The sequence below is a fragment of the Littorina saxatilis genome, linkage group LG13, assembly GCF_037325665.1.
Source record: "Littorina saxatilis isolate snail1 linkage group LG13, US_GU_Lsax_2.0, whole genome shotgun sequence".
Classification (NCBI taxonomy): domain Eukaryota; kingdom Metazoa; phylum Mollusca; class Gastropoda; order Littorinimorpha; family Littorinidae; genus Littorina; species Littorina saxatilis.
Genome location: NC_090257.1, coordinates 29,807,587 through 29,834,093, shown reverse-complemented (window position 1 = coordinate 29,834,093; position 26,507 = coordinate 29,807,587). Strand labels below are relative to the sequence as shown.

General features: G+C 41.4%; 2 protein-coding genes and 1 long non-coding RNA gene across 5 annotated transcripts in view; all 3 read right to left on the bottom strand.

Annotated features, from left to right (window-relative positions):
* Window positions 1-3,793: 3,793 nt before the first annotated feature.
* Window positions 3,794-8,510, bottom strand: LOC138945473 (annexin A7-like). Its single transcript, XM_070316902.1, has 3 exons — window positions 8,352-8,510; window positions 4,980-5,335; window positions 3,794-4,199 (listed from the first exon to the last, which is right to left on the bottom strand). Exons 1-3 carry the CDS (start codon window positions 8,362-8,364, stop codon window positions 4,035-4,037), a joined length of 534 nt encoding a protein of 177 aa, XP_070173003.1. The 5' UTR covers window positions 8,365-8,510; the 3' UTR covers window positions 3,794-4,034.
* A 494-nt stretch (window positions 8,511-9,004) lies between these two features.
* Window positions 9,005-26,507, bottom strand: part of LOC138945986 (L-lactate transporter-like) — a 37,183-nt gene continuing 19,680 nt past the window's right edge. For 2 of the 3 annotated variants that reach the window (XM_070317519.1, XM_070317521.1), the window contains 6 exons: window positions 25,936-26,057; window positions 24,828-24,957; window positions 23,925-24,047; window positions 21,764-21,973; window positions 20,911-21,010; window positions 9,005-9,306 (listed from right to left, as the gene is read on the bottom strand). In XM_070317519.1, coding sequence (XP_070173620.1) covers window positions 9,233-9,306; window positions 20,911-21,010; window positions 21,764-21,973; window positions 23,925-24,047; window positions 24,828-24,957; window positions 25,936-26,057 — 759 coding nt within the window. In that variant the 3' untranslated portion in view covers window positions 9,005-9,232. Of the gene's footprint in view, window positions 9,307-15,786; window positions 18,419-20,910; window positions 21,011-21,763; window positions 21,974-23,924; window positions 24,048-24,827; window positions 24,958-25,935; window positions 26,058-26,507 lie in introns of those variants that run through there. The other variant, XM_070317520.1, reaches the window with a different exon arrangement.
* On the bottom strand, window positions 12,674-15,794 carry LOC138946019 (uncharacterized). The gene is made up of 2 exons (XR_011449169.1): window positions 13,690-15,794; window positions 12,674-12,862 (listed from the first exon to the last, which is right to left on the bottom strand). It is a non-coding gene; the product is annotated as an uncharacterized lncRNA (long non-coding RNA).

Genomic DNA, 26,507 nt, shown 5'->3' with positions numbered 1-26,507 from the left:
GCGAATTTTCAGGTGATTGCATTTCCGGACATATATTTTGAAAGTGCAACTATTAAACCAATGAAAATGCTCCCAAATGTTCCGTCATAGTCTATGAGAGAAAATGTGAGAAAGGGGGAGAGAGAGAGAGAGAGAGAGAGAGAGAGAGAGAGAGAGAGAGAGAGAGAGAGAGAGAGAGTAGCATTTCGATGTTATTTTTTCTTTTACTCCGTATCAACAGAAACATACAAATAACAGTACAAGACACTTCTAGGTGAATCGATGATAACATCTCGATGAATCATTGTTATCATGTGCATATTGTACACAAGTATACATTTATGTAACACCCACAGTTTTATCAGATTGTCATGTCTTAAACATGCTTAAAATGATTTGTTCGAAGACAAATAACAGTCAAATAAGATCGCAAGGTATGTATTTGAAATCAAACTAAAAGCCCATATGTGCTCATGACCACTCAGTTTAAACACACACACACTGACACACACACACACACACGCACACACACACACACACACACGCACACACACGCACACACACACACATACTCACACACACACACGCACACACACACACATATACTCACACGCGCGCGCACACACACACACACACACACGCGCGCACACACACACACATAACACACGCACACACGCACGCTTACATACACAAATATCTGTGCGAGGGTGGTCACGGGAGTGTGTTGTAGGATCGTACCCATCACTCGCAAGCATTCCAAATTGTTCCGAATTTGCAGCTACGTCAACAGTGCTGTGAACTTTGTCTTTCAAACGAACCATACGCTTTGAAATAACCCCAAACAAATATTCCCTCCAACACAAAACGAGTACAGTGGAACCCCTTTTTAAGAGCTCAAAATATCTGAGAAAATCAGGTCTTACTGAGGCTATGAACAGAAAATCAGGTCTTACTGAGGCTATGAACAGAAAATCAGGTCTTACTGAGGCTATGAACAGAAAATCAGGTCTTACTGAGGCTATGAACAGAAAATCAGGTCTTACTGAGGCTATGAACAGAAAATCAGGTCTTACTGAGGCTATGAACTGGGTGGCCGAGTGGTAACGCACTTGCGCTCGGAAGCGAGAGGTTGCGTGTTCGACCCTGGGTCAGGCCGCAATTTTCTCCCCCCTTTCCTAACCTAGGTGGTGGGTTCAAGTGCTAGTCTTTCGGATGAGACGATAAACCGAGGTCCCTTCGTGTACACTACATTGGGGTGTGCACGTTAAAGATCCCACGATTGACAAAAGGGTCTTTCCTGGCAAAATTGTATAGGCATAGATAAAAATGTCCACCAAATACCCGTTTGACTTGGAATAAAGGCCGTGAAAGGTGAATGCTCGCCTAATAGGCTACTGAGCTTTACTGGCCGATGTGAATGCGTTATATATTGTGTGTAAAAAATGTCTGTTTGTCTGTCTGTCTGTAAAAAATTCCATTTCAAACGGCAGAAATTAATATGTAAGCGCCTAGGGCTATATCTAGATTAGGCGCATAAAAATGATCACAATAATAATAATAATAATAATGAACAGAAAATCAGGTCTTACTGAGGCTATGAACAGAAAATCAGGTCTTACTGAGGCTATGAACAGAAAATCAGGTCTTACTGAGGCTATGAACAGAAAATCAGGTCTTACTGAGGCTATGAATAGAAAATCAGGTCTTACTGAGGCTATGAACAGAAAATCAGGTCTTACTGAGGCTATGAACAAAAAAATCAGGTCTTACTGAGGCTATGAACAGAAAATCAGGTCTTACTGAGGCTATGAACAGAAAATCGGGTCTTACTGAGGCTATGAACAGAAAATCCGGTCTTACTGAGGCTATGAACAGAAAATCAGGTCTTACTGAGGCTATGAACAGAAAATCAGGTCTTACTGAGGCTATGAACAGAAAATCAGGTCTTACTGAGGCTATGAACAGAAAATCAGGTCTCACTGAGGCTATGAACAGGAAATCAGGTCTTACTGAGGCTATGAACAGAAAATCGGGTCTTACTGAGGCTATGAACAGAAAATCAAGTCTTACTGAGGCTATGAACAAAAAAATCAGGTCTTACTGAGGCTATGAACAGAAAATCAGGTCTTACTGAGGCTATGAACAGAAAATCAGGTCTTACTGAGGCTATGAACAGAAAATCAGGTCTTACTGAGGCTATGAACAGAAAATCAGGTCTCACTGAGGCTATGAACAGAAAATCAGGTCTTACTGAGGCAATGAACAGAAAATCAGGTCTTACTGAGGCTATGAACAGGAAATCAGGTCTTACTGAGGCTATGAACAGAAAATCAGGTCTTACTGAGGCTATGAACAGAAAATCAGGTCTTACTGAGGCTATGAACAGAAAATCCGGTCTTACTGAGGCTATGAACAGAAAATCAGGTCTTACTGAGGCTATGAACAGAAAATCAGGTCTTACTGAGGCTATGAACAGAAAATCAGGTCTTACTGAGGCTATGAACAGAAAATCAGGTCTTACTGAGGCTATGAACAGAAAATCAGGTCTCACTGAGGCTATGAACAGAAAATCAGGTCTTACTGAGGCAATGAACAGAAAATCAGGTCTTACTGAGGCTATGAACAGGAAATCAGGTCTTACTGAGGCTATGAACAGAAAATCAGGTCTTACTGAGGCTATGAACAGAAAATCAGGTCTTACTGAGGCTATGAACAGAAAATCAGGTCTTACTGAGGCTATGAACAGAAAATCAGGTCTCACTGAGGCTATGAACAGAAAATCAGGTCTTACTGAGGCAATGAACAGAAAATCAGGTCTTACTGAGGCTATGAACAGGAAATCAGGTCTTACTGAGGCTATGAACAGAAAATCAGGTCTTACTGAGGCTATGAACAGAAAATCAGGTCCTACTGAGGCTATGAACAGAAAATCGGGTCTTACTGAGGCTATGAACAGAAAATCAGGTCTTACTGAGGCTATGAACAGAAAATCAGGTCTTACTGAGGCTATGAACAGAAAATCAGGTCTTACTGAGGCTATGAACAGAAAATCAGGTCTTACTGAGGCTATGAACAGAAAATCAGGTCTTACTGAGGCTATGAACAGAAAATCAGGTCTTACTGAGGCAATGAACAGAAAATCAGGTCTTACTGAGGCTATGAACAGAAAATCAGGTCTTACTGAGGCTATGAACAGAAAATCAGGTCTTACTGAGGCTATGAACAGAAAATCAGGTCTTACTGAGGCTATGAACAGAAAATCTGAAAAAGCAAGGACTTAGAATAGGAGGGTGGTCTTATAAATATTTAGGTCGGTTTTTCTTTTAAGTGGGGAGGGGGGTCACTGTACTGTACTACACTTAGTTAGGCGTTGCTTCTTCAAACTCAAGATGACAAAAGTAAAAGATGTATAGTTTTGTCATTACTGGTAACATCCTTTACGCTTGCAGCCTGGAGATTGAGGAAGCACCACTTAACTGAATTAAGTTCTCATTTTTCTGTACACTTTCTCATTATCATCTGTCTGTCCGTCGATATCAAATCTGAGAAACAAAGTGAAGTTCGATCTTAAAATAGCGCACTGCCGCGTTTATGTAAAATTCGTCCACTTCAAGTTGTAGTGAATGTTTTGTTTTGTAAATGATAAAATTGTCCATGAATTAATCATTCTTGACTTTTGATTACTGCTGTTTTAAGTCAACGGATTCTCATTTTGAAGACAATTGACCGGGAAGCGTAACGTCTTTGATTATGGCCCGGGACCTTGACTCGTGTTCTTCTTCCCTTTGCAAACAAAGTGATCGGATGCCAAACGTTTTGTAATTGTTTTTTTTATTAGTAATACATGTAGTATCGTTTTGGTTGGGCTTTATTTCTTTGCCAGTTTGTCAAAACAAGTTGCCATGACAAAAAATGTCCTCAAAATCCTTCCTGTTGTATTGGGCTGTGACTCCTTCTTTTTTTCTTCCATTTCTGCAAAACCTGTAGGACCTACGAGCATGGATCAGTGCTCGAGTCGCCTGTTGTTTCCCCATGGTGGTGATCCCCTGGCGGGTTTACCACTTGTGGTGGTGGTGGTGGCCGTGGTGGTGCCCGGGACCGGGGCCAGGGTGGTGGTGGTGGTGGTGGGGGCGGAGGGCGCCAGCCACCCCCATACCCAGCCCCATGGCCGCGCCGGCAGCTAGACCAACCCCCAGTCCCAAAGGACCAGGCCTGCGGCGCTGTGAAAAAAAGACAGAGAGGTCGTCGTTATCAGAGGTGGGTTGGTCAGTTGGTGGGTTCGTTACAGTTGCGTGGCATGTCGATGGGTGGGTTGGATGGATATTTGCTTTGTGGTTTGGTTGGTTGGTCGATTGATTGGTTGATTACATTTGAGAGAGATACACAATGAAAGAATGCTATGAATGAAACGGCCCCAGTGGAGCACAGGCAACAATCAATGAGTAGTTCCCCTTGGATGGGAAGCGGATTCAAACAACAACTACTACTACTACAACTACTGCTACTGCTGCTACTACTACTAGGACCGGTACTACTGCTACTACTATTGCTACTGCTGCTGCTTCTACTAGTACTACTGCTGCTGCAGCTACTACTACCACTACTACTACTACTACTACTACTACTGATACGACTACTACGACTACTACTACTACTGCTGCTGCTGCTACTGCTGCTGCTACTACATGTACTTCTATTAACTTGAAACTACTGCTGCTGCTGCTACTACTACTACTACTACGACTACTACGACTACTACTACTACTACTACTACTACTACTACTACTACTACTACTACTACTACTACTACTACTACTACCGTAACTAACTAACTAACTTACTGAAGAAGGCAAAGTAAATAATAACAACATTGAACCAGTGTAAAAAAGTCAAATAAGTATTTGAAGGGACATGGAATTTCTCAGATTTGAGATAATACAGTTGATTTGATTTGATGGAAAACCAACAACAACCACGAATTCTACCAACAATGAGCTGACCTCTTCAACGATGACTGTGTCGTTCCACGGTCCCCGGCCTCTCTCTTCGATGATGATGGTTTCGTTTCCTCGCCTTCGTCGTCCCCTTTCCTCAATGATGACAGTGTTGCCGGGGGGAGGGGGGCGGGGGGCGTTGACCACGTAGGTGGTGGAGGAGGGGGCTTGCGGATAGACAACGGGGGGAGGAGCTCCGCCTTGATAGACCACTCTGTTTTCTGGCGGGGGTACGTATCCTCCGACGGATACTACGTTTTGTGGCGGGTAGCCTGGATAGCCTCCGGCCGGGGGGTAGCCTTGTGCTTGAGGATACCCCTGTGCTTGGGGGTAGCCGGGGTAGCCTTGGTTGCCTGGGTAACCTGCAATAACACAAGCTTTGGAGTCATGGTGGAGTTTTATTTTCGTTGATTTTGTTTAGCTTGGGGTAAAATTGACTCTTATTTCTCGGTGTGATTCCTAAGTTTGTGTATGTGAGTGACTTACAGAAAATGCACATCGGAACTAATTTATTCACTGTGACGCCTTGATCGCTCGAATCAACTAATCCGGTAGAAGCATTGTTTTGCCTCGTATCAACCCGATTCCTTGTCATTGTTTTAAAGGGTGCAACTCTTCCACGCCCCACGCACAAAAAGTTATTTCCGATTATCATATATTAAAGCGCACACGCGAGGCCAGATATACTCCTTAACTCCTTAAGTGGACTGGGTGGCCGAGTGGTAACGCACTTGCCGCGGCTCGGAAGCGAGAGGTTGCGAGTTCGACCCTGCGTCAGGGCGTTAGCAATTTTCTCCTCCCTTTCCTAACCTAGGTGGTGGGTTCAAGTGCTAGTCCTTCGGATGAGACGCCCCCGAGGTCCCTTCGTGTACACTACATTGGGGTGTGCGCGTTAAAGATCCCACGATTGACAAAAGGGTCTTTCCTGGCAAAATTGTATAGGCATAGATAAAAATGTCCACCAAAATACCCGTGTGACTTGGAATAATAGGCCGTGAAAAGTAGGATATGCGCCGAAATGGCTGCGATCTGCTGGCCGATATGAATGCGTGATGTATTGTGTTAAAAAATTCCATCTCACACGGCATAAATAAATCCCTGCGCCTTGAATATGTGCGCGATATTAATTGCATAATTTTTTTTTAAATAAAAAAAATAAAAAATAAAAAAATCCCTTCGCTTAGAACTGTACCCACGGAATACGCGCGATATAAGCCTCATATTGATTGATTGATTGATTGAACTACAGTATTCATTAAATGAACACCAATAGCGGTCATTCCAGAAACACTCTTCAGCCGTTGGAGTCCCAATTCTTCATCGTCATACTTTTGCCAAAGGTGTCGAAAACGCATTCGCCTAGAGAAAAAATCCGTAGAAATTTAGACTTTCGAATACAGACTAATACAGCAAATGCAAACGAGTTCCACTGATGTTGTGGAAAGGCAAAAAAGGAAAAGCAGAAGCAAAGATGAAGATGTTGCCGAGAAACGCGCTCTGTGGGCAACGGTAATGCCGCGGTTTACTAGGAATAACTGGTAAAAAGTTACGCACATCGCCGCTTTAGTCATGGCACTTGAAGTAATAACATTACTCAACAAGAATACTTGAACCGTGCGAAAACAAGCGTGAGAAAATGAAGCGAAGTGTGTTTCGTCAAACACTGTACATGTAGTTTCTTTGGTTTCGTGGGTTTTCGGTTCTATAATTAAACGTTCCACAGACCGTTTTGGGTTGCTGGTTTTTATCCTTGGTATAACTGGGCTTTTCAAACAATAATATGGTTTGCCCACTTAAGGTATTTTTGCTATCTGATAATATAACTCCAAGTCCTAACCCGAAGTGTTTAACGGTTGGGACGAGTTGAGATAGATTATCAGCGGTTAATATGCCCTTTAGACTGACACTTCAAAACAGTTGACCGGGAAGTGTTACGCGCATTCATATTATGACACGAAGTTTGTGTGACACAAGGAAACATATGTTCAACAAACTGGTAATGTGTTCGCTGAAAATCCATATCAAACACGGCAGTTTAGAAAAGAAACGACTATATTTGGCTGATATTGTGCAGTTAGAAATTAAAGGTTTATTGAACAAAAGAACACACATGAGATTCATATTGAGCAATATGAATATTCAATAGCAAAGGATGTGCAATTGGTTTATTCTGTGCAGTAGGAAACTTCTTATATTGATAACAAATGATTTACACGATGTGCATTTTCAGTATTTGTATTGTTCAGCTAAAATTCAATAACACTGTTAGCTGGTAAGTAATCTCTTGCATGTGCCATTGTTTGTGACTTGTCTGGCATTTCTAATTTAATCGTTCTCCCCACTCTAAAGAAAAATACAAACATACATATATATATGCATTTAGACACGTACGCATGAACGCACGCACGCGCACATACACACACACATACACACACACACACACACACACACACACACTACTGAACACCACACCAGTAATAAGATAAAGACAAAGAAGAATACTACTACCACAACTTACAACAAGCGAGAGTGTGCGGGGGGCGGGAGGGTGGTGAACCACTGTACATAAAGGGAAAGTTTGTGTGCGTGCCTGTGTGTGTTCTTAATCTAAGACAAATGTCGCCAATGTTTTTACAGAGTGACGTTAAATAAACGATTTTATCATCATCATCAACAACAAAAACAACAACAACAACAACAACAACAACAACAACAACAACAACAACAACAACAACAACAATCACCACCACCAAAAACAAAAGCAACAATTACAACGACAGCATCAACATCGATCATATGGCAAGTAAACGCACGTCGGACAGTTTATACAGTCGAGACCGGATGTAAGAAAGTCGTCGGGACCCACTTTTTGTCTTTCATACATCCGGTCTTTACTAAATCCGGTTAACCGGATGTATGAAAATATTGTGGATTGACTTTCATACATCCGGCCACGCGTCTGTTACTTGATAAAAGTAGGGTTTTTTTCATATCATTTTTGTATTTATTTGTTTTTTTTATGTTTAAATGTTTTGATACATATCCTTGTTAGAAGAAAAGGTTTGTGAATAACAAGTGGAAAAGTACATGTACTTACATACACTGACACAGCCTCAGGACAACCGATAGAAAGAGCAACTGTTTGTGTAAGGAACTGTTCTGCTTTGTATAGGCCTACATGTATACTTCACAACTAAACATAACACTGTAAAAATGCACACACCATGCATATATATGTTACTGGGTTTAAAGAAGAGAATTAAGAGCAGAGATTTAAGAGTAAGAGGTCGAATACAATGGAAAAGAAACATCGATCACCAGCAAAGAATCGCATACAGAACATTAGTTACATGAACAACAGTGATAATTCGAACTTACCTGGATAGCTCATGGTGAAGGTAAAGTCTGATATTTGTTTCTGACGAGTCCCTTGTTATTAGTTTGTAGTTCTTCTGTGGTTTGTTCAAAGTGCTATACTTTATACAGGCGGTGTCGAAACACTCACATGACGATCACATGACTTTGACCTGATTAGCTTCCCACGTACGTTACTATTTTTAGCAGGGAACCTAATAAATTAAAGCATGCTATTGGTTTAAAGCGACTATCCCGAAGGCTGATGACGTGGGTTATTTTTGGACGAAATAAAGAGCAGGAAATATTATCGGCTGTATTACTTTCGGTTAATCTGTTATCACTACAGTATAGACTCATCTGGAGAACAAGTGGTATCGGATAATACCGTCGTCAGCGCATCCTTACAAATACACACAGTGGCACACTTACACAGATGGGGCCTAGAGAGAGAAAAAGTGACACACACACACACACACGTACGCACGCACACACACACACACATATAGACACACACACACACACACACACCAAAATCGCTCTCGCTCTTAGCCGGCTTTACTAGAAACTGGATCATAACTTAGAACGCTGGTCAACTTGATACCTTTTGCGCAATTTAGTGAGTCACTAGTGTGTGTTGCGGTGGGTACTAGGCTAAATGGATGCGTACAAATCTGTGTGTGTGTGTGTGTGTGTGTGTGTGTGTGTGTGATTGTGTGAATAAGCTTATGTGTGTCTGTGCGTCTCTATATCCATATCCCATATTCTTTTGTTGTATATGTGTGCAGGCAACCGCATGCGTTGGTGCGTAAGTACGTCTGTCTGTTCCTGTGTCTGCTTCTCTGTGTAGATTTATATGTGTGGAGGTCGAGGGACGTATAGGGGTATGCACACGTGCCTGTGTGTCAACCATTGCTTTTCATACGAGGCTTAATTGTCTGCCCCGCTTTGCTTGGCATTGTTGTCATGACGTAATTTCCTGAAAATGAAATAGATGTTCAACATTACGTGGCAATAAACTCTTAAGAATTACTGTATTTTGAGAACCCTGGCAAATATGGCAGTATATCACAGTTGCCGTGTGCCTAGAAGTTGTTTTAAAATATATCTATTGTTGTTTCATCAATCAATCAATCAATCAATATGAGGCTTATATCGCGCGTATTCCGTGGGTACAGTTCTAAGCGCAGGGATTTATTTATTTTTTAATTTTTTATCAACAGTAAATTGAAACCAAACTTTCACGCACATATCTATATGCATGCATTGCGCAACATAACTTTTACGTGTGACTCTACAGGCTGATGCAGCTGACCTCTCTATGCTCCAGTAAAAGGAGTTTATCTTCTGTTGCTTGCAGTGTTATTTTCAGCTGAACACTTAGTCACTGTGTGTGTTCCACACGATAGTCATAGTGGAGTAGATCAGTTTTCATAAGCTCCTATACCAATACCCTCTTCTTCTTTTTCTGCGTTCGTGGGCTGTGTCCCTCACCAGTGGGTCTTTACTATACTGTGTAGTGCCGATTTTCCCCCACCATTTAAGCAAATGTATTCTTGAGTGTTGGGATTTTCAGCCGCTTGGATCAGGAAAATAACTTGCATGCACCTATATGAATACACCACCACATTGACTATACGAGAGGTAACAGTTGACAATCTGGCCTGCACGTTCACGCACACACAAATACACACACATGTACACACACACATACATGTAAACAAACACACACTCACACATGTACACACACATACATGTACACACACACACACACTCACACATGTACACACACTCACACTCACACACACATGTACACAGACACACACATATAAATATAACATACATATAGAATTCGAAAAACTCTTTTTCCTCTGCACCACTCCACACAATGAAAGCTGGAAAACTTTTCAAAGCTTATTTATACATCACAACAGACTTAACCAGCATCTCCACGGGAAGCTGCATGTTGTGCCCTCCCCCATGTGTTCTTGTGGAGAAGCAGAGCAGGACACGGCCTACATCCTACGAGACTGCAGGAACCACCAGGTGCTGAGAGAGGAAATCTGGCCATTGCCGGAGTCCCTGCACAACAACCTGTACGGGCCAGTGGCTGCGCTGCAGAGGACCACTAATTATATCTCAAGATCTGGACTCCAAGTGTGATCGGCGATCGAAAAGAAGAAGAAGAAGATTTATACATCACAATAAAAGGTTCAACACCAAGCCAGAATGTCTCATCTTTTGTTTCCAAATGTTCGGCCCGCAGGCCTTCTTCAAAGGTACAGACCAAGCGTCTATAGTATATATGTACACAAACAAACGCTTACACACACAACAACCAACACCATCATAATAATACATGAGATAATTGTTGAGAAGCTTGGAATGCAAGTTCAAATGTGCACACACACACACACACACACACACAAACCAACATCATGCCTGTGTTTGGATTATACTTTACTTTATTTGGTGTTTAACGTCGTTTTCAACCACGAAGGTTATATCGCGACGAGGGAAAGGGGGGAGATGGGATAGGGGAAAGGGGGGAGACGGGATAGAGCCACTTGTTAAGTGTTTCTTGTTCACAAAAGCACTAATCAAAAAATTGCTCCAGGGGCTTGCAACGTAGTACAATATATGACCTTACTGGGAGAATGCAAGTTTCCAATACAAAGGACTAAACATTTCTTACATCCTGCTTGACTAAAATCTTTACAAACATTGACTATATTCTATACAAGAACCACTTAACAAGGGTAAAAGGAGAAACAGAATCCGTTAGTCGCCTCTTACGACATGCTGGGGAGCATCGGGGGGGAGCATCGGGTAAATTCTTCCCCCTAACCCGCGGGGGGTATAGTATATATGTACACAAACAAACGCTTACACACACAACAACCAACACCATCATAATAATACATGAGATAATTGTTGAGAAGCTTGGAATGCAAGTTCAAATGTGCACACACACACACACACACACACACACACACACACACACACACACAAACCAACATCATGCCTGTGTTTGGATTATAAAGTTTTATTTCATTTTTTGGCACATTCAACACTATAACAAACGTAAAATCTGACCCCGACAGACTGCTTGTATCCGTCGCGATATAACCTTGAATGGTTGAAAACGATGTTAAACACCAAATAAAGAAAGAAAGAAAGACTGCTTGTATACCCGTCTTGTACTTTGATTCTTAATAAATATAATAATGGTACACACACATTTCCCGTCTCCTTTTAGGCCTGGCAGGTACACACCAGCCAAAATAACACAAAAGACATCCTGTTCACAAAAGTACACACACACACAACCACACACTAGACACACACACACACACACACACACACACACACTAGACACACACAATCACACGTTCACACACACACTAAAACTGGTTATTGCACAGCTTAGCCTTCAAAATATCATAAATTAATCAACAACAAATTATTTGTAAAATATTCAAATTTCCACCACCACTTTATTGACATGCTCTGTCAAAATCTGTTTTATACCGATACTCATGTGCCCCCAAAAAATGAATTTTAAGGATGATAAAAAATAATCACAATATCTCAGCATTATATCAGTGAGGATTATAATGTCTATTTGGCGGGGATGTAGCTCAGTCGGTAGCCCGCTGGATTTGTATCCAGTTGACTGCTGTCAGCGTGAGTTCGTCCCCACGTTCGGCGAGAGATTTATTTCTCAGAGTCAACTTTGTGTGCAAACTCTCCTCGGTGTTCGAACACCCCCGTGTGTACACGGAAGCACAAAACCAAGTGCGCACGAAAAAGATCCTGTAATCCATGTCAGAGTTCGGTGGGTTATAGAAACACGAAAATACCCAGCATGCTTCCTCCGAAAACGGCGTATGGCTGCCTAAATGGCGGGGTAAAAAACGGTCATAATTGTAAAAATCCACTCGTGCAAAAAACACGAGTGTACGTGGGAGTTTCAGCCCACGAACGAAGAAGAAGATAATGTCTATTTTAAGCCAACAGAATTAACAGAAGACAAGAAAAATAACAGTCATACAAATATAGGTAGAACAGAAGAGTTTGCACGCACACACACCACTAAACATTATGTGATCAATTACTTTTTGAGAATATTTGTAAACCTTGCCAATACTACAAGTAGTCGTATTGCCAATTTTATTTAAACCTTGTCACTTCGCCGGAATGTATTAAGTGGACATAAGGTCGGGTTCGGGAAAAGAGATTTCTTAGAAAAAAGTCTACTCTACAAAGACTGAGTTTTACTTTTCACGACATCAACACTCAAACAACTTTCACTACTACACAGTCGTCAAGGCATCACACTGTAGTTTACTTTTAAACATTTATTACCTTTTCTTCACTTTCACTAACACTAACGCTAACACTTCTTTTCTTATACACAACTTCGGTAAAAAAACTTTAACTATTAGCGAAACTAAACACTTGAGGAAAAAACACATAAACTAAAACACTTAACAAAGCATGGCAGCTCTGAAGGGGAGGTAGGAAAAGTGCCCCTGAAAATACAATGCATAACACTCATAAACACACTATAACAAAACAAATGTAAATAGTAAACAAACTGACAATAAGAACATAGGATTAGAATACAAATACAAAACGAGACAAACTCTTATGACTGATGACAAAACTTGAGCGCTTTAGAACCGAAAAGTATGTCATGTGACGCACGGCATAGGAATCAACATTGACAAGAAAATGTTCAATCACCATCTATGATAACAACTTTCTTTTAAACATGAACAAGAAGTTGTGTTTTGAGTTGCATATGACTAAGTGCAACAAAGTCAAATCAAAACGTCACTACGTCCACTAGTGATGAATTAAAAATACACCACTCACAGAAGAACCAAAACACTTAATGCCTCAAGTTCTTCTTTGATATGACTAAAATACATTTCAGCCTTATCTTACTCAGCCATACTATACACAGTGTCATAAAAGAACTGTATCAGCATACACTAACACAAATGTGATTCCACTCCATCAAAACAGTCCCATAAGTCCCAATTCCATCAGTCAAAGTTCAGACTCCTCAACAAGTATTTTCTCCCCTCATAAAGTGACAAATACAAATAGTAACCAACAGAGAAACTTGATACAAATTACAAACATAACATTTCGAACCACAGAACTCTTTCCGATACCTCACACAGGTTTTTCCCAAACTCAAGACCACATGGCCACACAACAGACATTGACATATACCATTTTCTATCTACTGGAATCATCTTCAATATTATTCATCCATGATTTATCTTTGCATAGAAATACAAGTAAACGGTTTGTGTGATCATCTCCCACAGTATTTTCAGTCTCTTACCTGAATTAGGAGCACTTTAATCCCCATGTTCTAGCCACCCGAAGCCGGTGCCATCTCTCTCAGAACATCATGCCATCAAAAAGAGAGAAACCCCCCTTCCAGACATGGGAACTCAAAAAGTTGGAAGGTGGTTTCATCATAAGTAATATATCTTCATAGTTAAAAATATAATTTCAACATCTAAATATTCCTTAAATGTAACCAATGACTTTCAGATACTTCTGATAATTTTCTCATCACTACTTCTATTTTATAACTTGATAATTGCAATTACCAGAACATGACGAAAAGTAGTAAATTTAAGTCAAGGGAAATAACCAACTGAAATACATGTCAAAATAACAAGCGCAGTTGTGTCCCTTTTACTTTAGTCACCTCTTGAATGATAAAATAAATGCCACCACAGACAGTCTGTGTAAAATAAGAAATAATCCTTGTTAGGAATTATTTCACATGTTTACATATTGTTAATTTTAGGTTGTACAAAAAACAGCTCAAATTTGGTATCTGTTAATGACACAATTCATGTTTACACACAAAAATAAAACACACAAAGTAGCCAAAACACACACAGTCTGTGACATACACACACACACATGTACGCACGCATGCATGCACTTGTTCACGCACACGCACACAAACACACACACACACACTAACATATAAAGGGATGAATAAATTATCAAGATGCATAAACATCTTAACACACATATTGCGTTCATTTTTACAAACAGCAATTAAAAAATTAAAAAGTCCCCTTCGCCAATGTTTGATCCACTCAGAAATCATATATAAAAACATTATTGATTACATTCCAACAAATGTCTATGTTCCACTGAAAAGTAAAACTGATGATCATAATATGATTAATACAGCATGTAAATGTTTGACACAATAAATCACAATACTCTTTACCCACTTGCTGAATAAAAAAGATAAAAACATCTCAAATAGCATCATACAAAATGTCGCTAGAGTTGGAAAAAAACATGACGCTGACCATGTTAGAGTTGATAACCCTGACTGGTAATCAATAAAAATGGACTTATATGGGTATATTTGGCCCAACGCGGTTTCGCCTGCTAGAATTATGAACGATTGTGAGCACCAATCAAATAGTTTGAGAAGGACAAAGATATCAACAACAACTTGAAAACAAGTTTGAGTAGGGAACTAGAGCCTATGGACAGCATATAAGCAACCTTTATCAAAATTTTCATTTTCAATTTGGACTTTTTCAGGTTAAATTCTACTGAAAACTTCTTCACAATGGCTTCTTCACCACTGCATCCGTCACATAATGGGGGGGGGGGGGGGAGAGGGGAGAGGGGGGAGTCACAAAGCAGAGTCCAATCCGCAAACCATCCTTCGTATAAGCTTCACAAAAAAAACCCACTCCGATCGAATACAAATATATACATCAATCGTGGGTGCTTAGACCCTCATCACAGGAAGTTAGCTTTGCTTCTCAATTCAGCCGATTCTTTGTCAATTACTGTTACTGAACCACTTTCCAGTCTCATATAAGATGTGATTCTGAAGATATTAAATTTATTGATAAAAACCACGAGTTGTCTATTGCGCCCTGGCTACACAGATAAAGGAAAGCAAAAAACAGTTGAAGATTTTAGGCTTGTGGAAAATTGTTGTTATGAATGCACCAATAGATTAAGGCATGAAATGGGTGAATACTTGTCACAAGGGAAGAGTTTTCTTTCTTTATTTGGTGTTTAACGTCGTTTTCAACCACGAAGGTTATATCGCGACGGGGAAAGGGGGGACTGAGATGGGATAGAGCCACTTGTCAATTGTTTCTTGTTCACAAAAGCACTAATCAAACATTTGCTCCAGGGGCTTGCAACGTAGTACATTGTATTACCTTACTGGGAGAATGCAAGTTTCCAGTACAAAGGACTTAACATTTCTTACATACTGCTTGACTAAAATCTTTACAAAAATTGACTATATTCTATACAAGAAACACTTAACAAGGGTAAAAAGAGAAACAGAATCCATTAGTCGCCTCTTACGACATGCTGGGGAGCATCGGGTAAATTCTTCCTCCTAACCCGCGGGGGGTCAAGGGAAGAGGGGGGGGGGGGGGGGGGGAGGGAGGGAGATCATCTGTGGAGATAATTAAAAGACAGTGGTTTGAGGCTTTTGAGATCATTTGTAAATCATTAAGTAATTTATGAAGATCCCACTTTGAAAAAAATGGACAGACTCAAAAGTTTCACTGATAGCAATTATATACACACAAATGTTGCAGTAAATGACAAATGAACTTAACCGTTATTCTCCAAGTTATCCCGATTTAGAGCCAATCCCACTAGTATTTGAAATCTGCAATAAGTTAGAAACAGAACTTGCTTGCTTGCATTTACCCGGATGCAGCAGTTCATCAGTTAGATGAAGCGTAATTCCTCTGTGCAGCATTTTTAGTGTTTCCACATTACTCCATATAAATTGTACAATGGACATGCAAGTACTAGCATAACAGTCTGTCAAATTAAAATATAACAAGTGTGAATGCAATCAGTCCAAGACCTCACCCAATGAGTATAAAAGCAAACAAACAAGCTAAACCAACAAAAACAAGTCACAGGGGATACCCCCCCAAACAATGCAACCCACAAAAATGCTATTAACTTCTACATCCGCTGAGCGAGTAACTTCATATCCAGTGTAGACGGGCGCTGTCGCGGGGTGGTAAGACGTCGGCCTCTTAATCGGAAGGTCGTGAGTTCGAATCCCGGCCGCAGCCGCCTGGTGGGGAGATTTTTCCGATCTCCCAGGTCAACTTATGTGCAGACCGGCTCGTGGCTTACCCCTTCGTGTGTACACGCAAGCACAAGACCAAATTGCGCACGGAAAAGATCCTGTAATCCATGTCAGAGTTCGGTGGGTTATAGAAACACGAAAATACACAGCATGCTTCCTCCGAAAGCGGCGTATGGTTGACTAAATGGCGGGGCAAAAAACGGTCATACACGTAAAAATCTACTCCTGCAAAAACACGAGTCTACAAGGGAGTTTCAGCCCACGAACGCAGAAGAAGAAGAAGAAGATATCCAGTGTACATCAACTTCAGTTTATACACGACCAGTCAACAGAATGGCAAGTTTATAGGTTAAATGGTCTGAATTTTGTGTTCTTTTGAAAAATAACTCAAAATATGGGGATGGACTCAACGGTACGAGGTTTTGAAATAACATGAGCGGTAAAAGCCAAATTAATTGTTGTAGTTTTTGTATACTAGGCCTAGGACATTAAAATAATTCAAAAGGTAAAAGTCTGGAGGGTTTGAGTAAGTATGGCTACCGCTCAATGTCATTTAACCTTGTACTGGTTTTTTTAGTCCATCCCCGAATTTGGAACATTTGCACGAAAGTCAGACCACTTTGTAGACTGGTTATGCATACGCTGAAGTTAATTAATGTACACCAAATATGAAGTAATTCGGTCAACAGATGTAGAAGTTATTAGCATTTTTGTGGGCTGCATTTTTGGGGGGTATTAACCCCATGTACAATTTTCTACTCACACACTAGGTAGCAACCTTTTAATACGCAAAATCACAAGCAAGTATAACAAATATTGCACATGTTTTCACTCGTTCATTACTGGAGTTTGCTTTTCCTCCTAAAACAAAAAGCATGAAGGCACTTTAAAACAACTTCCATGGCGCATGTTCCTAACAATTTCTCATAAGATTATGGACACAAACATATGTATAATCAATTTCTGATCCACAACAACCAATTAAATTCCTTGTATTCCTCTCTCAACTCCGATTACGAAGTAAACGTATACAGTTACATGGTACACAAATAAGCAAGTATACAACAGGGGTCCCCCTCATTGCGAAAAAATGTGTACATTTTGCATTTTTACTTTCAGCTGCCATCGCATTTCAGCCATACCACTGCATGAAGTGAGTCTTGTTTTGTGTCATCCTATGCAAATCAGTCAGCGCGACCCCTGACATACCAAGCGACTCTGATATCCACGGAATGTTTAACAAAAAGACGGTTCTGGATATGACTTAATTGGCAGAAAACTGCAACAACATATCTAATAAATATAAAATCACACAATGAAAGCACTGATCGCTGTGATTGCATCTCAAAGAAATCACAAATTCTTCAAAACATAAACATGCAGTGGGTTGTTCCAAACATAGCAAGCTTCTGTGTATTTTCTTCAAAATTTCTTTCTTTTTTTTTTGTTTTGTTTTTGACCTCAGTTGCATGCAAGGCTGCTTCAACCCACCTTTTTTGCCTCTTTCGTCTTTTTTTTTCTTTTTTTTTCTCTTTCTTTTTGGGCGGTGAGCATATCCTTCTTCATTGGTCTTTTTTTTTCAATGAAATTTTAATTTTGTTTTCTTTTACATTACAGGTTACATTTCCATTAAATTACTTTTTAATTCAACAAGAATCTAACTCAAAACTTCTGTCTGGATGTACACTGTTTCTTCATAACTGCAATGAATTCATGTAAACCAACAAGGTAGTTTTTATTTTTTCTCTTTTCAATTTTTCGCATACAACAGCCACTCATAAATAAAACATAAATCTGGTTCTAACTGTCGGTTTAAACCCTGAATAATATTGCACGCAGGTTTCACACAGAATTTTCAGCTGTTTTTTTTATTTCTGGACTATTTTCACCTCTTATACGTCTTTTCCATCTGGCATCTTTTTCTTGAATGATATAGTCAGTATAAAGCCTGCAAAAAATAACAAAGCAACGTCATTTTAGATGTCTGTTTCCATGATAGTACGGTGAAAGTTTCTCCCAGTGAGTTATCTACACTCAAGAAAAGCAACCGGAGAACCCCGCCCCCAATTTCAAGATCAATCACCCAAATTATGCATCCGTCCTGGCCCCCCTCCCCCTCTCTCTCTCTCCTCTCCCCCCCCCCCCCCCCCCCCCCCCCCCCCAATGCACGCTTCCCCTTTCCCCCTCCCCCTAACCCCATGCATCCCTGGCGAATTTAAGATCTCAATACTGACAAGCTTCCCCAGGTTGTTTTTTCTCACTATGTCTGTGGATTTAAATTTACTTCCACTTGAATTCTCTCCCTTATTAGGACCCAAAATTCTCAGATTTTTGGCAGTCTTCTTGGAGGATTCCACTATGATTATTTCTGGTACTCTATGGCCTATGTGATGTAGTAGACAGAATGAACAGCTCCCATTTGTGATAAGGGAGAGTGTTTGCCTATACTGTATCAGGGTTTCATTTACTAGTGCGCCCTGCACCATTGGCGCATTAAATCTGAAAATGTCCCATCACAATTGAGATTACGTTCCACTGCGCCAGCAAATGTACACTTTACATCGGATTACACACAAACACACACACACACACACACATACAGAGAAAACACGATATAGCTGCTAATGCTCAGATGCCACCATATTGCACCATATTGCACCATTGGTAAAAACTCGTACAGGCCTCTTTGGCGCTACTTGCCTTCGACTATGTCCCATCAGAATTTGGTTAAGGGGGACAAATGTCCCATTGTCTTTTTCTCCCAGGTTAAACCCTGCTGTATTATTCAGCTGAGGCTGTTGTTCTTCCTTTGATTATGTGTGCATGTGTTTGTTTCTGTCCATGAGTATGTGTGTGTATATGTGTCTATGTGTGCCTCTGTCGTGTGACTGTGTCTTTCCATGTAAGTAGGTGTGTGTATGTCTATGTCTGTGTGTGTGTGTGTGACTATGTATGTCTATGTCTGTGTGTGTGTGTGTGACTATGTATGTCTATGTCTGTGTGTGTGTGTGTGACTATGTATGTCTATGTCTGTGTGTCTGTGTGTGTATATGTGTCTATGTGTGCCTCTGTCCGTGTGACTGTCTCTTTCCATGTACGTAGGTGTGTGTATGTCTATGTCTGTGTGTGTGTGTGTGACTATGTATGTCTATGTCTGTGTGTCTGTGTGTGTATATGTGTCTATGTGTGCCTCTGTCCGTGTGACTGTCTCTTTCCATGTAAGTAGGTGTGTGTATGTCTATGTCTGTGTGTGTGTGTGTGTCTATGTCTGTGTGTCTGTGTGTGTATATGTGTCTATGTGTGCCTCTGTCTGTGTCTTGCCATGTAAGTAGGTGTGTGTATGTCTATGTCTGTGTGTGTGTCTATGTGTGTCTCTGTCTGTGTGTGTCCATGTGTTTGTGTATATGTGTGTCTCTGTGTGTGTCTCTGTCTGTGTGTGTGTCTATGTGTGTCTCTGTCTGTGTGTGTGTCTCTGTCTGTGTGTGTGTCTATGTGTGTCTCTGTCTGTGTGTGTCCATGTGTTTGTGTGTATGTGTGTCTCTGTCTGTGTGTGTGTCTATGTGTGTCTCTGTCTGTGTGTGTGTCTATGTGTGTCTCTGTCTGTGTGTGTCCATGTGTTTGTGTGTATCTCTCTCTGTGTGTGTGTCTATGTGTGTCTGTCTGTGTGTGTCCATGTGTTTGTGTGTATGTGTGTCTCTGTCTGTGTGTGTGTCTATGTGTGTCTCTGTCTGTGTGTGTGTCTATGTGTGTCTCTGTCTGTGTGTGTCCATGTGTTTGTGTGTATGTGTGTCTCTGTCGGTGTGTGTGTCTATGTGTGTCTCTGTCTGTGTGTGTCCATGTGTTTGTGTGTATGTGTGTCTCTGTCTGTGTGTGTGTCTATGTGTGTCTCTGTCTGTGTGTGTGTCTATGTGTGTCTCTGTCTGTGTGTGTCCATGTGTCTGTGTGTATGTCAGTGTCGATCTGTCCATGCAAACTGTGTGTGTGTCTCATAGATACTTTTGCGTCTGTCCATGTAAGCATGTGTGCACTTGTGTGTGTGTTTGCATTATATATCTGTGTTTGCATGGGTGTCTGTCTCTGTTTGTACACACAGGCCTGAAAGTCCAACAAATGGTGTACTCGCCTTTGGCTAATGATTCTGAAAAATTACTAGCCAGAGAGCAAACGTTACTAGCCAAACCAACAATTTGTTTCTACTACATAAATACTTGCATTTGGCGAGTAGATGAACATTTCTACTCGCCAATTACATGTTTCTACTCGCCATGGCGAGTAAAATACTCGCCACTTTCAGGCTTGACATACTTGCATCAGGGTGCGTGAGATGTGTACCTAAACTTTAGCTACCAAAATAAGAACGCACATCTCAAAATGGATTTAGAGGAAGGGAGGCAACTCAAACAAGCCAAGTGACACAAGATGAGAGTGAAGAGGACTTACTGATGAAGGAAAAGGCAGCCACCATATAGAACATGCCGTACCAGCCGATGGCCGACTTGAGACTGGAGGTCAGAACAGCTGAAATGGGTGACGTGATCACCTGCGGATAAGGACAATAATTGGCAATGATGATAAGCAATGTTTAACGCCCTCACAGTAAAACCATTAGGGGCATGTTCCAGGGTTTGACCCCGACTTTAGATGGTAAACTAAAAAAGTGACAGAAAAAAAGAAAACATGAAAAGGGCCACCGCAAGGGAGGGATGGTTGTCGAGCTTCAATAATTGGCATAATAAAGTGATTGCTTTTTATAGCCATTTTCCAAACAGGTACAGCTGACCCAAAAAATCTGAGAAAATAAAGGTCTAAAAAAAGGGAGCCTTAAAATGGATGTAAATTTACAAGGGTTATGAACGGAAATTGTGAAAAAAACAAGGTCTTACAAGGGAGTAAATAATACATTTTTTTTTTTTTAAAGGATGGGGGAGGGGGGGGGGGCATGCTGGGTATTTTTTGTGTTTCTTTTACCAACCGAACTCTAATGGATTACAGGATCATTTCCGTGCGCACTTGGTCTTGTAGGGGGATAAGTTACTAGCAGGTCTGCACATAAGTTGACCTGGGAGATCAGAAAAATCTCCACCCTTAACCCACCAGGCGGTAGCGGCCGAGATTTGAACTCACGACCTTCCGATTAGGAGGCCGATGTCTTACCACCACGCCACCGCCCGTCAAACTTAATCCTCTTACCTGTGACGTGAAGAGCAGGCCGTGGTTCTTGGCATAATGAGTTATATCTATAACCATGCAGCAGACCAAATCTTAATCCTCTTTATCCTCTGAATCCTCTTACCTGTGACGTGAAGAGCAGGCCGTAGTTCTTGGCGTAGTGCGTCTGGCCGAAGGACCGGGCACAGGCGGTGGGCATGAGAGAGAAGCTGCCGGAGAAGGCCAGGAAGAGCAGACAGATCCACACCAGGAACATCCACCGCCCGGCCAGGCTGGTCACCCCCAGCGTCAGCATCAACACAGTGAACAGGCAGCACAAGCACATCATGGCCACCTGCATGCAGACACAAAACATGACATGATACCGTGGAACCCCTCTTGTAACACCTTCAAATATCAGAGAAAATTGGGGCTTAAAAAAGAGGGACTTTCACTGTCTTATTAAAATGGAGGTAGATTAACACGGGTTATTCTTTCTTTCTTTATTTGGTGTTTAACGTCGTTTTTAACCACGAAGGTTATATCGCGACGGGGAAAGGGTGGGAGATGGGATAGAGCCACTTGTCAATTGTTTCTTGTTCACAAAAGCACTAATCAAAAATTTGCTCCAGGGGCTTGCAACGTAGTACAATATGTAGAGGTTACATGCCGAGTCTCAGTGATTATTAAAAATAATGGTCGAAGTTAGCGGATCATGAAAAATGCGAGCTTTAGCGAGCTTTTTCATGACCGCGAACTGAGACCATTATTTTTTATAATCACTGAGACGAGGTGTGTAACCTCTTTATTCCTCCTTTCTTCGGTTATTCAAAGAAAAGAGGAGTTTTTTTGCGAAAGTTTGATCGAATCCTATTCACTCAACCAGTCAACCTGCGCAGGCGATCGATTAATGCGCGGTTGTATAGTTCCGTGCAAATCATTCCATTCTGTTAACACTTCTTGTCAGTTTTCCTATTTTGGACTAAAATCAAGTATACAGATATGCTGTTATTCTGCTGTGGCGGCAAAGGCAGATATTGTGTGTTCTGTATATGTTTTGGTATCGCTTAGGATAATGTTCTTTCGTCAAATGGGACTAGCAGACGAACTTTTGCACCCGTGTTCAAACGTTAAAAACTGTGTGAAGTTCAGTTTTCTGGGGAAAATAGTGTATGAAACCGCTTTATTTTGTTTAAATTGATGAGATGTGTGCATTTGGTTGCGTGTGATCTGTTTCAGTATTAAATGAAATATTGTTGAAAACTGACCGTCGTATTGCAGTCTGTTGTCGAAAAAACTGAGTGAAAAGAAGGGGAACTACTCTTGTCGCTAGACAACGTATGAGTTACTTGTCTTGGGAAATTGCTTGTGATGAACGGTTTGAGCACGGCAGATCTAGATTCAGAAAACAACCGAACTCATGGATTTTATATGGAGATTCATGTGTTCAGGCCTGTAGTTGTTAATTTAAATGCGGTATGTTTGTATTGTTTGCTCCAGAGATGTATACTTCGTACATTAGAGCGTTCGGAACTTTTCAGTCGCAAAAAGTAGTACCGAAACAGAACAGCTTCTCAACCCATTGCACTATCGAGGATTCAGGCTGTTGCTGGGTCGTTATTTGTTTGGTTGCTGGGTCATTATCGAAAAATAACTACCCCTACAAGTTTACAGAGGTAAAGAAGCAGAGGGGGGAATAAATGACCTTACTGGGAGAATGCAAGTTTCCAGTACAAAGAACTTAACATTTCTTACATACTGCTTGACTAAAATCTTTACAAACATTGACTATATTCTATACAAGAAACACTTAACAAGGGTAAAAGGAGAAACAGAATCCATTAGTCGCCTCTTACGACATGCTGGGGAGCATCGGGTAAATTCTTCCCCCTATTCTTCCCTGGGTCACATGGGTTATGAACAGAACATCTGAAAAAGAACTGTACTCTCACACAGCACAATAGTAGAGGTGAGCGAGGGGTTGTCTTAGATTGGGGGATCTGAAAATGGGGTTTTCACTGTACTCTCACACAGCACAATAGTAGAGGTGAGAAAATGTATGAACAATGACCCAAAAAGCAAAAACAAAGGTCACAACTACCTTCAACCAGTGCCAATCAACCAATCAACAAAACGTTCACTTCACATGAACAAGTATCTGTTAACCAATCGACAACATTCTCACTTTGAACCATGTATCTGTCAAACAACCAACAAAATGCTCACTTTGAACAAGTATCTGTTAACCAATCGACAAAATTCTCACTTTGAACAAGTATCTGTCAACCAATCTACAAAATTCTCACCTTAAATGAGTACCTGTCTGCAAATGACCCCCACATGATTCGGCCGCCAGCGTTGCACACTGCGGCCAGAGCTCCCACCCAGGCCAGAAACACGTCATCTTTTATGAACGTTTGTCCGTATGCCTGAAATAAGGACAATGTTGTAATAAACCCACTTTTAAGAGCGCCAAATTTAACACCCATACCCCCCTGCCCCCACTCCCCATCTTTTCTTTCCCCCTTAAAATGCTTTCCTGTATGAATATAAATATTATTATGTATCCAATTTCCATGAGGAAGCCCAAGAATATTAATAAAAGACATAAAAACAAAGAATGAAATGGAGTAACAGGAATAATCCCAGCGACATTTCTTTTCTGCGGCATTGCCCTATGGAAGAACGTACACTCTACACCACCCCTACCCTCTTTCTTTCTTTCTTTATTTGGTGTTTAACGTCGTTTTCAACCGTTCAAGGTTATATCGCGACGGGGAAAGGGGGGAGATGGGATAGAGCCACTTGTCAATTGTTTCTTGTTCACAAAAGCACTAATCAAAAATTTGCTCCAGGGGCTTGCAACGTAGTACAATGTATTACCTTACTGGGAGAATGCAAGTTTCCAGTACAAAGGACTTAACATTTCTTACATACTGCTTGACTAAAATCTTTACAAAAATTGACTATATTCTATACAAGAAACACTCAACAAGGGTAAAAGGAGAAACAGAATCCGTTAGTCGCCTCTTACGACATGCTGGGGAGCATCGGGTAAATTCTTTCTCGTCCCAACCAATATGGGACTCCCCCTAACCCGCGGGGGGTACCCCTACCCTCCCTGTACCCAGTTTAAGCTACTAAGCGGTAACTAATGTAATTCTTTTTAATTAAAAAAAACCAATATGAGAAGTAGGCCTCAACAGCACCTTATACAAGGATGATATAAACTGCACGCCTTGCCCGTTGACGAGGAATATGAACCACAGTATGTAAAACGCTGGTTCCTTGAATACGTCTCTGGGGGACACGCAATTCTCATCAATAGGTTCAGTGGACCTGCAGATAGAGAGAAGAAAATGTTGGTGAACCTGACCACACAAACTTATACTACATGTAGTAAGATTGAGAACATTTAAACACATACACCCACATAAACCCACACACACACACACACACACACACACACACACACACACACACAGATTTTTTCTTCATAAATGCACCCACTCGCCACCGGCACGGTTGGCCTAGTGGTAAGGCGTCCGCCCCGTGATCGGGAGGTCATGGGTTCGAACCCCGGCCGGGTCATACCTAAGATTTTAAAATTGGCAATCTAGTGGCTGCTCCGCCTGGCGTCTGGCATTATGGGGTTAGTGCTAGGACTGGTTGGTCCGGTGTCAGAATAATGTGACTGGGTGAGACATGAAGCCTGTGCTGCGACTTCTGTCTTGTGTGTGGCGCACGTTATATGTCAAAGCAGCACCGCCCTGATATGGCCCTTCGTGGTCGGCTGGGCGTTAAGCAAACAAACAAACAAACAAACAAACAAACCCACTCGCCCCAATTTTCTTAGATGTGTGGATCGAGATCTCTAAAGGGAGGGGCAGTCTTCTTCTTCTGCGTTCATGGGCTGCAATTCCACTGCATACACTCATGTTTTGCAAAAATAGATTTTTACGTGTACAACCCTTTTTTGCCCCGCAATTAAGACAGCCTGCATACTCTGTTTTCGAGGGATCCATGCTGGGTATTTTGTTTCCATAACCCACCTCAATCTTACACCGAATTATAGAATCCTTTCAGTCTGTACTTGCATGGTCTTGTGCCTGCGATGCAAGGCACAAAGTGGGGATATAGCACTATAGCAGCTCTGCATGCACCTATGTTGATCTGGGAGATCAATAAAAAATATCCACCCTTAACCCACCTGGTGCGGCCTGGATTCAAACCCAGAACCTTTCAAATTCAAGGCTGACGTCTTAACCTCAAGAGCTAAACCCCCAGTCTAAGAGAGGCCGGTTCCAATACATTTACCTTTCAACGAGCTGTTCTGTGGACTTGCTGCTGCTGTTCACGCTGGCCGGCGCTGCTGCTCCTTGCTCCGGTGACTCTCGACTGTCACCGGATTCTGACTCTGGAATCATGGGGCTGTTTTCCTGTCACACACAATATAGTTCAAGCATTTACATGTTACTCATCTTTACACAACCACCACCATACAGGAATACATTTTGCAATTAGAATCATTCTAGTGCATTGGTAATTACTTGCATTTACTACAGTCAGTCAGTTCTACATGAATCGCACTGGGATGGACTCAGTTTCTCTCTGGTAATTAAGGAGAAATATATTTGCCCTAGTACCCCAGTCGCACAGTTGTAAAATTGTCGGAGAGCGTGGCCAATCGTGGGCCAAACGTGGGAGGATCTTCATGAGCGAGGTTTGGTCGGGGTGGGCTCTGCAAGGTCGCGAAGCTGCACGCTTTCCCTATGCTTATTTTGAACTGCACAAAACAAGTGCTGACACTGTGACCGGGCCCTAAACACCGGGTTTGGTTGTTTGCTTTTGGCACATTGAGTCTCTTCAAAAGTTAGCTTCTTCTTCTT